This window comes from Panthera uncia (genome assembly GCF_023721935.1).
Source record: "Panthera uncia isolate 11264 chromosome C1 unlocalized genomic scaffold, Puncia_PCG_1.0 HiC_scaffold_3, whole genome shotgun sequence".
Lineage (NCBI taxonomy): Eukaryota > Metazoa > Chordata > Mammalia > Carnivora > Felidae > Panthera > Panthera uncia.
The window spans coordinates 48,771,017-48,785,896 of record NW_026057584.1 but is presented as its reverse complement, the minus strand read 5'-3'; the positions used below and the strand labels follow the sequence as shown (position 1 = coordinate 48,785,896).

At 35.4% G+C, this 14,880-nt stretch overlaps 1 protein-coding gene across 1 annotated transcript in view; it reads left to right on the top strand.

Annotated features, from left to right (window-relative positions):
• The first annotated feature begins 4,604 nt into the window (after positions 1-4,604).
• ZNF804A (zinc finger protein 804A) overlaps positions 4,605-14,880 on the top strand; it is an 81,936-nt gene continuing 71,660 nt past the window's right edge. The window contains exon 1 of the mRNA XM_049615255.1: positions 4,605-4,765. Within this exon, the coding sequence (XP_049471212.1) occupies positions 4,605-4,765 (161 nt within the window). The remainder of the gene's footprint in view (positions 4,766-14,880) is intronic.

Genomic DNA, 14,880 nt, shown 5'->3' with positions numbered 1-14,880 from the left:
TGAAACAGGAAGAAATAGACCCATAACCAACACAGAAATTGAATCAGTAATCGAAAGTCTCCTAACAAATGAAAGTCCTGAGCCATTTGGCTTCCCAGGGAAATGCTGCCAAACATTTAAAGAGTTAATATCTATTCTTCTCAAACTATTCCAAAAAGAAAAAGAAAAAATATGGAAGGAAAACTTCCAAACACATTCTACAAATGATTCCAAAACCAAAGACCCTACTAAAAAGGAGAATTACAGGCAAATTTCCAATACACTAAAAGAATTATTCACCATGATCAAGTGGGACTTATTCCTGGGCTACAGGATTGGTTCAATATCAATCAATGTGGTATATCACATTAATAAAAGAAAGGATAAGAACCATGTGATCCTCTCAACAGATGCAGGAAAAGCATTTGACAAAGTACAGCATCCATTCTTCCTTTTTTTTTTTTTTTTTTTGAGAGAGAGAGAGAGAGAGCATGAGCAAGGGAGAGGCAGAGAGGAGAGAGAGAGAATCTTAAGCAGGCTCCATGCCTCAGTGCAGAGTCTGATGCAGGGCTCAATCTCACAACCATGAGATCATGACCTGAGCTGAAATCCTGGCTGGCTCTATCATTTGAGTGTCTGACTATTGATTTCAATTTGGGTCATAATCCCAGGGTTGTGGGATGGAGTCCAGTGTCAGGTTCCATGCTGAGCATACAGATTTTGGCTCAGGTCCTGATCTCAGAGTTCATGAGATCCATCCCCATGTTGGGCTCTGTGCTGACAGCAGGGAGGCTGCTTGGGATTATCTCTCTCCCTCTTTCTTCCCCTCCTCTGCTTGTGCTCACTCTCGTGCTCTCTCTCTCTCTCTCTCTCTCTCTGTCAAAGTAAGTAAATAAAATTTACAATATAAGCAGAGGGCTCTTGTCTTGACAACTGGGTGTTGTATATAAGTGATGAATCACTGAATTCTACTCCTGAAACAAATATTACACTGTAAGTTAACTAACTAGAATTTACATAAAATTTTAGAAAAATAGAGAAAAAAATATACATTGTAAAAAAATTTTTAAAAGAACACAAAAAATAACTTCAGTGCAGAGCTTTACTCTAAAAAATATTTACAGGAGAAGAAAGACTTGAGTTTGGCCCTGGAAAGGTGATTATTTTGGAGCTCATCCTGTTGTGTTTAGATTGTCAAATGACCGATTTGATTAGATTGCATAACAACTCATTAAAATGGAACTTTGTGATTTCACTCATGTGTGGAATTTTAGAAACAAAACAGATGAACATAGGGGAAGGGGAAAATAACAGAGAGGGAAGCAAACCAGAAGAGACTCTTAATTATAGAGAACAACTGAGAATTGCTGGAAGGAGATGGGTGGGGGATGGGCCAAATGGATGAATGGGATTAAGGAGGACACTTGTTGGGATGAGCACTTGGTGTTGTAGGTAAGTGATAAGTCACTAAATTCTACTCCTGAAACTAATGTTACAGTGTATGTTAAGTAACTGGATTTTAAATGAAAACTTGAAACTATAAAAAATAAAGAATAAATAAATAAAATGGGAAAAAATTAAACATAAAACTATAAAATCATGTTGTATTGAGGCAGACATATAATGAATTTTTTAGATGATGCATTGATATAAAAATAAACATATGAGCTGTTCATTTATTCTGCTTGCAGAATAAATTGGATGTACTTGAACATGAGGAAGCAGCTTATTCCTCTCTGTTACTTCCTCTCCCTCTGAACCACAATTCTAATGATATATTTCTGTTCATTGACTATAGAAATGAATTAAATATGGAACCACCTTCCATGAATGATTTTCACATATATAATTAATTATCTTAAGGGTACATTTTCATTAAAATACTGCTTTATAGGAAGAAGTGTTGAGGGAGTCATAATACCTACCCAGATGAATCTAATCAATTTTTCTCCAGTTTATGATGTCGCCCCATTTTCTACAGAACAAAGATCTCATGTATTATCATGATGTATAAGCTTTCCTAGCCTCAGGCCAGTGTCCCTTCCCAATTTTATTTTCTGAATATTTCACAAACTCTTAGGCAACACCAGACAAGTTGTTCCCAGAAGACTCCATGAACCTTCAACTTGTGTTTTCATCCTTGCTCTTCCTTCCGATAAATGTTCTCACTTGCGTTGGAGTCTTTTCATTCTTTAGAGTTCCACTTGATGCCATCTGCTTTTAGTCTTTCCGTGATTTTCTTTTCCTGTTTGAATTAAGTGAGTTATTTGCCTCTCATTTGTGTTCTTAGTATACTTACAACATGGCAGTGTAACCATCTCCCAGGTCTTCTCCTATCCTATTACTTTGTTGAGGAATAATTTGGTTTTCATGTTTGCATTCCTAGAACCTAGTTCTATGCCTGGCACATTGTATTCAGTTGTTTTTGGTGTTAAGTGGGACTGCATAACTTCAGAAATCTAAATTATTGGCCACAGCTTCAAAGCTGAAGCAAACAGGTGTGAATTTAAATCCTGTCTCTTATTACTTCTGAAATTTACAAAAACTCCTTAGGCTCTTTATGCCTCTTTTCCCTAACCTATAAATTAGGGTTTATAATACCTATCTTGAGGGTTATTGTAAGGATTTATCAGAAACACCTATCTTGGCACTTCGTATGCTGCTGCTGCTGTCATTTAAAATTACATTGTCTGATAATAGTGGGGTGTCTCCTGAGGAAAGAAACCAGGGATGGACAATGAATGACAGTGTGTCAGACTCTGTTCTTCATGGATTTCTGTTCCTGAGAACAAGGAGGTTCCTAAGCAGGGACAGCCAATCAGGCCTGAAATCTATCTGTGTTCACAAACCTGAGGGATTTGGCTCCTGCAGGGTTACAGACACTGGAGATAACTCATGACAGCTAGGATGTAGAGATAAAAGTAATAAGTGAGTTGAATTATAATGAGGCTATATAATTAAATTAAGTGATTATAAGCATTAATTCTATGGAACTCTTAAAGCGGAGTCCTCAAAGTAAGATTTTATAAACTCATTCTTTATAAATTATTTAAATATAAAAATATCACAGAATCGTGTTATTATAATCAATGTGACTTTTGATTAGAAATGGAACTTTTTTTTTACATGTAGGTCTTATGATACAGACTCTCAACATCTCTTATTTGAGAAATTTTAAAAGTGTTTTTGTTTAATGTTTACTTATTTTTGAGAGAGAGGGAGACAGAGCACGAGCCGGGGAGAGGCAGAGAGAGGGAGACACAGAATCCAAAGCAGGCTCCAGGCTGGACTAGAACTCATGAACAGCGAGCTGAAGTCAGGCATTTAACTGACTGAGCCACCCAGGCACCCCTTTAAAGGGTTTTAGCAAACCTCCCTATCTCCATTCTCTTTTTGTTAGTTGTAATAACTAATCTAAAAACTGCAAACTCTTTGGTGTGACATATACTTTGTGATCTCTCCATCTTTATCTGTTACACAATGTACTTAATACCTTAAACCTTAATAATACCACGCAGCTTTGGTTCTCTGACCTCATTAAGATTTTTTCAAGCTTCTGTGACTATATACATGGTATCTCTCCTTGCTAGAAACCTGGCCAGAAATTTCTTTTCTTGGATAATTACTACTAATTCTTTTTTTTTTTTTAATTAAGTTTATATATTTTGAGAGGGAGAGGGAGAGAAGGAGGGGAGGGGCAGAAAGAGGAAGGGAGAGAGAGAATCCCAAGCAGGCTCCACACTGTGAGCACAGAGCCAGACTCAGGTCTCAAACCCACAAATAATGAGATCATGACCTGAACCAAAACCAAGCATCGGACTCTCCACTGACTGAGCCACCTAGGCACCACTGATTCTTCATAGCTCAGTTCGGTTGTCCCTTCAGAAGCTTCCCTTGACCCTTAAGTGTTTCAGAGAATCTTGGGAAATCTTTACCACAGCACTTACATTACTAGGTTGACAACATCTATTTACATTACTATCTCACTAGCTCTTATGTTGCTCAATTCTAGGAATACTGCTTATGCTTTGTTAACCTAGAATCTAGCATAACGCTTGGTGAACAGCAAGTCAATCACAGAACTGGCTGGTCATCTCTGTGTCCTGAATAATATAGCCTCTGAGGTAAAACAATTACCCACTTTAGTCCCCCAATTATAACATATTCTCTGGTTTTAGTTTGACTTCTTGTATTGTTTTTTATGGCTACAGCAGATGTGCTAGTTTATTTTCTCTTATAAACAGTATTTACTCTACATCTCTCATATATTTTTCAGACTTCTCTGAATTTTCAGTCTGTTATGTCTTGGCATTTAAAAAGAGGAAGTTAAAATCATTTGTGGCGCTCAGTGATACAAGCTATAATCCTAGTAGTGATGGGTCCCTAAAGATGGGGGCATTGGGGAGAATGATAGCGAGTTTCTACAGAAAGATTTAATGTTCTAAAAGGTTGTAAATTAGAAAAACAAAATGGCTAAAGAAAAATTTTATGTTCTGTGCTTTTCATTCAGTATTTACTTTTAAGTACTTAATTTTCTTTGAATGTCATCTCCGCATTTTTTTAAAAGGCTGCATAAGAAAGCTCACTGAGCATACTTTATAAGATGTAAAAGCATTTACGCATTGATGGAGTGCCTGGTACACCTGGCTTTGCTCTCATCCATATCAGCAGAGGCCTCCATAGTGGCTTTACTCATGACTGGAGTTATTAGCCTTAGGGTGATAGCCAAGGTCGATGGAAGCATATTCCAGGAGGAAGAGCAGAAAAAAGCTGCTCATACAATTTGGTGGGCAGAAGAGCCTTGGCAGTAGACATTTCTGGAGGTGGGACCTGAGAGCTGAGAAAGAGAGCATGTATGAGCACACATGAGATTCTCCATGGTAGACATTTGCAGGGAGTCAGGGCTACTAAAATAACAGGTAAGAGTTTAACACAGAAAAATACTTATTATTGTCCTTATGATTTCATTTTTAGCTCTAGAGCACGGTAGTGTGGGAAATCATGAATGGTGATGATTTTTGTTATTCTAACTCATTGGCGTCAGCTTTCATCATTCTAGCGATTGAAGCCAGACTGCCTATGCTTAGATCCAGATGCATGACCTTGGGCAAGTTTCTGTGTAACATTGGGTGGGTTATTTAAACTCTGGGGCACCTGGGTGGCTCAGTCAGTTAAGCGTCCAGCTTCAGCTCAGGTCATGATCTCACAGTTCATGAATTCAAACCCCATAATGGGCTCTGTGCTGACAGCTCAGATCCTGGAGCCTGCTTCGGATTCTGTGTCTTCCTCTCTCTCTGTCCCTCCCTGCTCACACTCTGTCTCTGTCTCTCAAATATAAATAAATATAAAAAAAATTTAACTCTGCCCCAGGGCCCTCATCTATAAATTGGCAGTGATAACAGGACCAACCCCATGAAGCTGTTATGAGAATTACATGATAATTCATACGTGAAGTGCTCTGAAGTGAATCTGGCATGCAGTGTTATATATTCACTGTTATTAGTAGTTATCATTTATTCTACAGAAATTTCCAGGGAGTTTCTCTATTCTGCAAATAGATTTTTTTCTTCAAGAAAGTCATATCACAGGATAGAACATTCCAGAGTATGTAAGACATTAGAAGTTCATATGCTCATTAAATGTAATTTGTAACATTTTTTTAAGTTTATTTACTTATTTTGAGAAAGAAGGAGAGAGAGAGAGCAACACAGTGGGGAAAGGGCAGAGAGAGAGAGAGAAAGAGAGAGAATACCAACCAGGCTCCACTCCATCAATGTGGAGCCCAATGCAGGGCTCGACCCCACCAATCGTGAGATCATGACCTGAGCCAAAATCAAGAGTCAGATGCTTAACTGACTGAGCCACCCAGGTGCCCCTAAATGTAATTTGTAACATTTGATATTGTTTCTGTGTATGCCAAATTTATTTAAATGGTTTGTCCTAGCATAAATATAAAGCCTATAGACACCTTTATCAAAATACAGCCATAAACACTAGCAGTCTGGGATTTTTTTTAAAATGTAAAACAAAAGCATTGTTTCCATTATAGAAAAGTTTCAATATTGACTAGGCAGCTTACTATTTGTTCCTAAAATGCATGCATATTATATTTCCTAGAAATTGAATATATAGTAAACATTGTTTTCATAGTTTTTTTCCTATATTAAAAGGCTAGAGTACAAAATTTTATGCAGTGATGTGATGAATCTACTTAGACTAAAAGATTAAGTGTTTCATGATCATTTCCTTCCTCAGTCCTTATAGCGTTAAGAGAATCAATCACTGAAGTATCATATTAGTCTCATTTTATTATCCAAACTAGTGTTCTCATATTTTTAAAGTATATATGTTTGCTGAATAATTTAAATAGTATTTTAAAAGACAAAGAAAATTGTAAATGTAACTTAAATTGCCTCAACAAAACGCAGAAATGCTCTAAACAAATTGCTATGGGCACCTATGCATATATGCTTGTAATTTCAATAAATAAATTCATGCTACATCTGTACGTGCCAATAAATAAATACACACCATCATTTTAATAGCTAATAGTAATTTATTAAATTGCGGTATAATGTCATTACTTTAAAATTAATTTTTAGTGACACATGTATAATTTAAAATCTGGGCCCCTCTGCTAAGTTACATATATCCACATTTAAAATATTATTATTGATTTAAAATGTATTTTCTGAAGTAAAATATTAATCTGTATCTACAATTATCATATTTCTTTATCAAAAGAATACTGATAGCTGACTTATAACTGTTTCGCAGAACAGAGAAGCTAGAAATAGGTTGATTTATGTTTCTAAAAATTACCATATCTAGGATAATTTTTTGCCATACCAAAAGAAAGAACACTGTACCTAGAATTGAATACATACTTTAAATATCATGTAGTAGTATCTAATGTCCTGGAAAACTAATTCATGATATCAATGAGTCGTATGTATTCTAGCATAGGATGTTCAATACACATAAAGAATTCTAGAGCAAAACATGTAAGAAGTAAAAAGTTTACTCATGAAAGTTGGAGAATTTTGAAGTTTTTCCATCTTGGAATAATTATCCTTTCCCAGTTTTCAACAACAAAAAAAATCTTTTAAGAAAAATTATCTGACCTGAGTTATTTGTTGAAAGGAAAAAAAAATGTGAGGAATCCTGACCAACCCCTTCACCAGATTGAGAGTCCCAGGGACTCATCTCTGGGTCTGCCTGTGCGGTTGCTAAAACACTCTGGTTTGAGCCTTTGTAATGTTACGATGTACTCTCTGCATAAATCTATTTAAACCTATTTGCCTAATCTATGAATTAAGCTAGGTCATAAGAAATTGAAAAGAGTAAGTGACACTCAGGTTTCAACCATTTTCCTCTTATTCTCTGCATAAATTAGCTTAAAATCAAACTTTTTGTTTGCAAATCTCAGGAAATAACATTTAAAATTGAATTGAAATTGATACTCTAAGTTAGAAAATTAGAAACATCATTTCTAATTAAGTTATCAAATTCTGCGTGTCCTCTAAGTCCTCTAGTGTCACAGAAGATTTATTTCTTTTAGCAAAACAAAAATAACAACAACAACAACAACAACAACAACAAAACACAAAAACCTTTACTTACCCTTCCTACATAGCAGGAAATCTAGCAACCAATTCCCCCTTCATAACACACACACACACACACACACACACACACACACACCCCATCTCATAAACCATTGTCTTCAAGGAAAATTTATTTCTCCTGGTTATGTCTTATTTTGCTTCCTGCCTTCTTAATTATCATTTTTAACTTTTTGCCTAACACTGACTGCTCTCTTTTCTAACCTTCTGTCTCTATTCCAACATACATCATAGTTATCTACTCTTTTACTTTACCCTTGTAATAGAATCATTTCTAGACCATGTCTCTATCTGAATTGTATTAAAGATTAGAGGAAATTGAGAAGAGCTTTGCCATAATGCTGCAAGTGAACAACTGAAAATGCAATATGAGTTTTTCCCTTTTGTACAGATTTTTTTTCTCTGTTTTCCCTTTGAAGCCTGTCACCTAATCATCTTGGTGGAATTACTACCCTATCTTTTATGTTGTTTGCTTGTTTTTCCATTTATCTCTGAATGTTTCTTTCCAAGAGCCATAGAAATATGAAATCTCTCAGCTTCTTCAGGTAAAGCATTTTCTTACTTTTCCTCCCTCTAGCCCATTCTAGGAACGCAATGGAAAGGAGTGGTGATAGAAGACTCATCTGCTTTCACCCGAGAGAATCTATCAAAGGATCTTCTCAGTAAACACTGTTCTTTTACTAAACAGAATTTTAATTCCATATTTTAAAATATTTTCTTACTACACTTTGATTTGTGTTTAATTACAGCTAAATTTTATAAATGTTTTTAATTCATCATACTGTTTCCATTACCTAATTAATACCATGACCATTTGTATTTTTAATGGATTTTAACAACTTAACAATTGTTAGGTAAAAGTACATCATTGATACTATATGTCAACATTGATACTTCAATTAAAAATTAACAAAATTCACCGATCTACTCCTTAACCTTGGTTTAGTTTTGTTGTAACGTTTGTTGAGGCTTATATAAACATTAGTATTTAAAATGACATCTTCCTGGGGCACCTGCGTGGCTCTGTCAGTTAAGCGTCCGACTTCGACTCAGGGCATGATCTCACGGTCCGTGAGTTCAAGCCCTGCATAGGGCTCTGTGCCGACAGCTCAGAGCCTGGAACCTGCTTCGAATTCTGTGTCTCCTTCTCTCTCTGACCCTCCCCCATTCATGCTCTGTCTCTCTCTGTCTCAAAAATAATAAACATTAAAAAAAATTTAAAAAAATAAAATGACATCTTCCTAAAATATGCTGACCCACCAGCAGTCATACATTTAAATGAAAAGACAGGTTTCAAAGTTTTCATTATCATGTGTTCAAATTTTTTTTAATTATATTTTAAGAAAAGTTACTTTATGTTGAAACAGTTTATTTCTCTTAAAATCTGTGTTTCACATTTACCTTTTTGCTGCATAAATTCTTTTTTTAAGTTTATTTATTTTAAGAGAGAGAGAGAAAGCAAGTGTTGGGGGGGGGCACTTCGTTAGAACAGAGCCCAACGTGGGGCTCAGTCTCACCAACTGTGAGATCATACCTGAGGTGGTTCAAGAATCAGATGCTTAACCAACTCAGCCACCCAGGAACCCCTGTTGTATGAATTCTCTTAGGCCACTAGTGATTCCTACTGATATAGAACAGAGTCAGGCATAGATGAAGGGTTAGCAGGTAACTCAGCAAAAGCAACTAAAAGTCAGACTCACCATTGCTTGGTACAAGATCCCAGGGCTATTATCACTACGCTTTAGTTTTGTTTTCATCTTATGTAAAATGGGGCTGATAATGTTCACATGAGGATTAATATCACCAGGGGTGAGATAATTTGAGCCAACTGCTCATTTGCAGCAATAATAAATGTTAATGTCTTTCCCTTCTTATTATGTCTTCTGCACCCAAATTTTAGTTTGAAGTTTTTCAAGTTAAAATGCTTCTCTTTGCAAAATATCCTTTTTCTTTGGATACCTGAAACATATGATTATTTCAAAATGGGCTTTCCCTGCTGTGCTAACCATGTATCAAATGCACAGACTATCATTCCATTTGGAGTTCAAGACAAAGCAGAATTAACCACAGGGGCAGATCCAGCAGGCACTAATGGGATGGACAGCAGGTCTCCATATATTGTTCCTCTTATTATGGAAGCCATGGTTGTATTATGAGTTTTGCAAGGCATCTGTGGAGCTCCTATGATGTGACACCTACAATGTCATGCTTGCTTTTTCAGAAAATATTTTCTAAAAATACATGAAGCTAAAAGTTTTGAGGACTATTATTTTACTTTATTTTGTTCTCAGCAAGACAATTTCCTTTTGTAGTCAGGAAATTTAAAAAAGAAAAAAGGAAAGAAAAGAAAGAAAACAAAAGAAACGTATGACTTTAGGATGTAGTAGAACTAGTCTAATATTAAGAATCAATGTCATCTTTTCCTTTTTTTTTGAAATCTCTATCTTTCTCTCTCTCTCTCAGATTCTTGTACCTCTTTTTATGGTCATCTTTTTGAGTAATGTATCTGCTTTTTTTTTAAGTTTTTATTTAGTTTTGAGAGATAGAGCAAGATCTGGGGAGGGACCAAAGGGGAGGGAGACACAGAATCTGAAGCTCAGGCTTCAGGCTCTGAGCTGTCACCACAGAGCCCAAGCCGGGGCTCGCACTCGTGAACCATGAGATTATGTCCTGAGCCGAAGTTGGTGCTCAACCAACTGAGCCACCCAGGCGTCCCATGAGTACTGTATCTTCTAACAAATATGCAACACTTCTTAGATATTCCTACAGTGCAGCATTGAAAATATACGAATTTCTTATCTAATCCAAAAGAATCCATAATACCATCTTGGCCTCCAAGTAGTCCTTATTTAATTTAGTCGTGGACCATCCCAGCTCAAGTTATTAGAGGGAGAATGACTAGCTCCCTCTTTTGAGAGAAAATAACTTTACTGAATAGGTATAACAAGCTTCAGAGTACTTTGACTTTTGAAATGTTTATTATATCTTTTAAATTTTGTTATTATGTAATAATAAAATAGTTATAAACTTTTAATTCATTGTATTATGCTATGTTATAATATCTAACAGTAAAAGCAAAGAATAAGAACTATTGTATAGGACATTATAAATAAATGAAATTAAATGAAATTAAATTCAACAGTCAGAAAATATTAAATAACTTATATCTAATCTGTAGAAAATTTATCTTCTTAAAAAGCTAAAGAACACTTCCACATATTCAACAGAACAGGAACCCTAGAAATGAGTAGCTAATATTTTTGACTTTAAAAGGAAGATACTCAGAATATGTACCTTCTTACTTTCCACCCACTCAGCATTGTGGAACAATTTGGCCTCTGTCCCCGTCACTCAACTGGAACTGCTCTTTGTATCCTTCATTTTGTCATTCACAACTTCTTTTTTTTTAATTTTTTTTAACATTTATTTATTTTTGGGACACAGAGAGAGCATGAACAGGGGAGGGTCAGAGAGAGGGAGACACAGAATCTGAAACAGGCTCCAGGCTCTGAGCTGTCAGCACAGAGCCCGACACGGGGCTGGAACCCACGGACCGGGAGAACATGGCCTGAGCCGAAGTCCGACGCTTAACCGACTGAGCCACCCCGGCGTCCCTGTCATTCACAACTTCTTGTGGCACCGTTTCAAATCTTCCATGCCTTCCTATTACCTATGCACTGGTTGCTGCTCTTTTTTATTAAGGACTTTGCTTATTTTACCTGAAAAATATGATCCTAACTAGTCTCTTTGCTTCCAGTCTTAGTTCCATCTCTATTTCATTCTCTACCTTGTGGTCATATTTGTTTTTTAAATGCAAACCCGATTAGCTAAAGTCCTTGCTTAATACTCTTTACTGAGATTAAGCTCTATCTCAGGAACCGTGGGATCATGACCTGAGTCAAAATCCAGAGTTGGGCAATTAATCGACTGAGCCACCCAGGGCGCCCTCCCCCATCAGCTTTTATAAACATTCAGAATCCTTATTATACATAGAAATATCTTCATAATCTGGCCTTGGCCTTCCCTTTCTACAATTGCCACCAATAACAGTCCCTCACCTTATTCCACAGCATACACCAAATTATCCAGCTATACCACAAGACTTGTGATCTTTTTCGAAAGTGTAATATTACATGGTTCTATATATAATTAATTTTCCTGGAGTATAAAATCCACTTCTCCCTTCTTTTACCTGCTGACACCTATTGAGTTTTGAATGGATTAAGCATTATATTGAAAGACTGCACTGATTCCCTCAACTGGAAGCATTTTTCTCACCATTGTGTGGCCATCATAGTCTTCTTTAGGGATCTAAATTATTATAACCTTTATGTATAGCATAATGAGCAAAAGATGTCTTTCTTTTGCATCTAGAACATAATGGTATTAATATAAAAGAGATTATTTTATACATATTAGTGTCTCTGAGTGTAGATAATACCCACAGTCGCTCCATTAATAATTGCTGAATGAATGGGTTTGTGGTTTTTATCATTTTTATTATTTTAATTTTAATTCTGTGAATAGATTTATGTTTTACACTTTATGATGAACATGGTTTTTGCTGATCATAATGGGCAGATATTTGTACATCTGGGTAAATCATTTATTCTTACACTGCAAACTAAACCATAACTTCATGTAGAATTGCCAGTGTCGATTTATATTAGAATATTTAAAATAATTCTTTAAGATATTACTGTATTTTATGCTTTAAATTTAGCACAGATTCTTAGCAAGGATTATAAGTATTAAGCCTAAGTCTCAGTAGAAAAAAAAAATGTGCATTTGGGGTACTGCAAATGTTTTTTCACCCAACTAAATAGTGCATATCACAAAAACATGGTTCAAGATTGGAAATAACAAATGATATGTAAAACCTCTAAAAATATAGTTACATTTTATTAATTCATTTATAGAACAAATATTTTTTTAAACACTTGTTTTTTCTAATACTCTTTTAGGCATTGGGGATATGGCAATGAACAAAGCAATTAAAGATCCTAACTGCATAGAACTTATAGTAGTGAAATACATATATATGTTCTTTGTGTCTCATCCATAATCTGTCAACAGTTATCATTTTCATGCACATAGTCCTGGCTTCTGACTGCTAGCACATGAATTCTTTTCCTGAGGCACCAGAGACCACTCCATTCTTGGACATGAGAAGCCCCAAAGTTCCAAGTGTAAATGCCCTCTGGAAACTGCTATCAACAAATTCTTAAGGGGATTTATTGGACAAATAGTATAGCTTCCTTGATTCACGGCTACAGAAGCTCTGAGGTTTGTATTCTGCACTAGTTTCCAGAGTTTCTAGCATAAGCAAGCTTCCTTTGCTTCTGTAGTAACCATTCAAAATATACTCTTTACTGGCTTCCATTTCTCTGCTTTTAACCTGAGGCTATATATTAAAAGTGGGTTTCTTGTAGGCAACATATAGTTAGTCTGCTTTTTGTTTTTTTAACTACTCTGAAAATCTATGTCTTTTACTTGTACTTAGACCATTCACATTAAAAGCAATTGTTGATATAGTTGTAATAATTACCATTTTTGTAATTACTTCAATTTGTTGAATTTGTTACTTGTTTTCCCCCCTAATTGTTTCTACTTTCTCTGGTTCTAACTGAACAATTCATAATTTAACTGTATCATCTCTCTTAGAGTATAGATTACACTTCTTTTTAATACTTTTTAGTGGTTGATCTAGAGTTTACAACATATGTATTTATTAATCTAAGTCCACCTTCATATAGCCCTGTACCATTTCACATACAGTACAGGTATCTTTTACCAGAGCATTCCTAATTCTTTCCCCAGTCCTTTTTGACATTGTTGTGATTCATTTTACTTATCTATATGCAATAATCAACCAATTCATTTTTAGTATTATTGTTTCAAATAGTTAACTTTTTGATCAGTTAAAAATATACATGTATGTATGTATACATAGGTAGGTAGGTAGGTAGGTAGATAGATAGATGATAGAGATATACCTTAATTGATATACCTTGATTTTTTTTTCCTCTAACACTTTTCCTATATAATTTTCTCTCTGAAGAACTTCTTTTTACATTTCTTGCAGGTCATATGTGTTGACAATGAATTCAGTTTTTGTTTATCCAAGTCTAGTTCTTTTACTTTTAGTACTATACTTTTCACTTCTAGTTGTATACTTTTAAGGGATGTAGACAAATATGATATATCTAGGTGATTGTTGCTGTTGTACTTTTATTTATATTCTTTTGGTGTTCTTTGAGCTTCCTAAATCTGTAGTTTGATATGTGTTATTCACTGGAAAAAAATTCAGCCATTCTTCATAAATATTCCTTCTGCTCCATTGTCTCTCTTCTGCTACTCCAAATACACATATGTTATACTGTTAGATGTTATCCTATAGTTCTTGGATGTTCTGTTCTGTTTTCTTCCTTCTTTCATTCCTATCTGCATTTCAATTTGGTAAAGATTCAATTGACACATCGTTCTTCATTTTAGTTAAACTTCTTTTTAATTTATATCATTTTCATATGATTTTTTTTTTAATTTTCATTTCTTTGTTCACATGACCCACCTATTCTTGCATTTTGCCTACCTTTCTTGTTAGAGACTTTAACACATTTATCATAATTGTTGTAAATTCCCTCTCTGATAACACCAACATCTACATAATATCTAAATTCTGAACTTTGTTCTTGTATTTATCTTTTCTCTTCAGACTGTTTCTCTTTCTTACCTTTTAGAATGCTTTGTAATTTTCCATTAAAAGCTGGACATGATTCGGGAGTAGGAACTGAGGTCCCCTAGTGTCCTTGACTGCGTGTGCTTTTTTAGCCTGTGTTCCCCCTATGTACATCTCCTCAAAGAAAGTGTGTATTGTACAACTCCTTCAGCTCTAATTCACTATGATACTGGAACCCTGTAGCTGTGTCAGGAAGGTGTGGGGAGAAGGAGAATTTTATAACCTTTCAATATTCAGCTTCTAATGTGTCTCTGTATCAGGGCTATGACTGCCATATTTGTTTCTCCTGTGACATAACTCCTGTATCTCTCTGTCTCCCAAGTCCCTACTCCATTTTTTGGCTATAAAATCCCTAGTCTACTTTTTTGAAGCCATGACCCTTGTTGACCATGTTGACTCCACAACTTTAATGAGGCAGGAAGACTATAGAGAAAGTAAATTCCTTTTCCTGGTTAGAGTAAGGTCTTTGAATTGTGACATGGAAGTGCACTATCCCTCGGGAGTGGGTTTTAGTTATATATAGGACTCTTGGCTTAT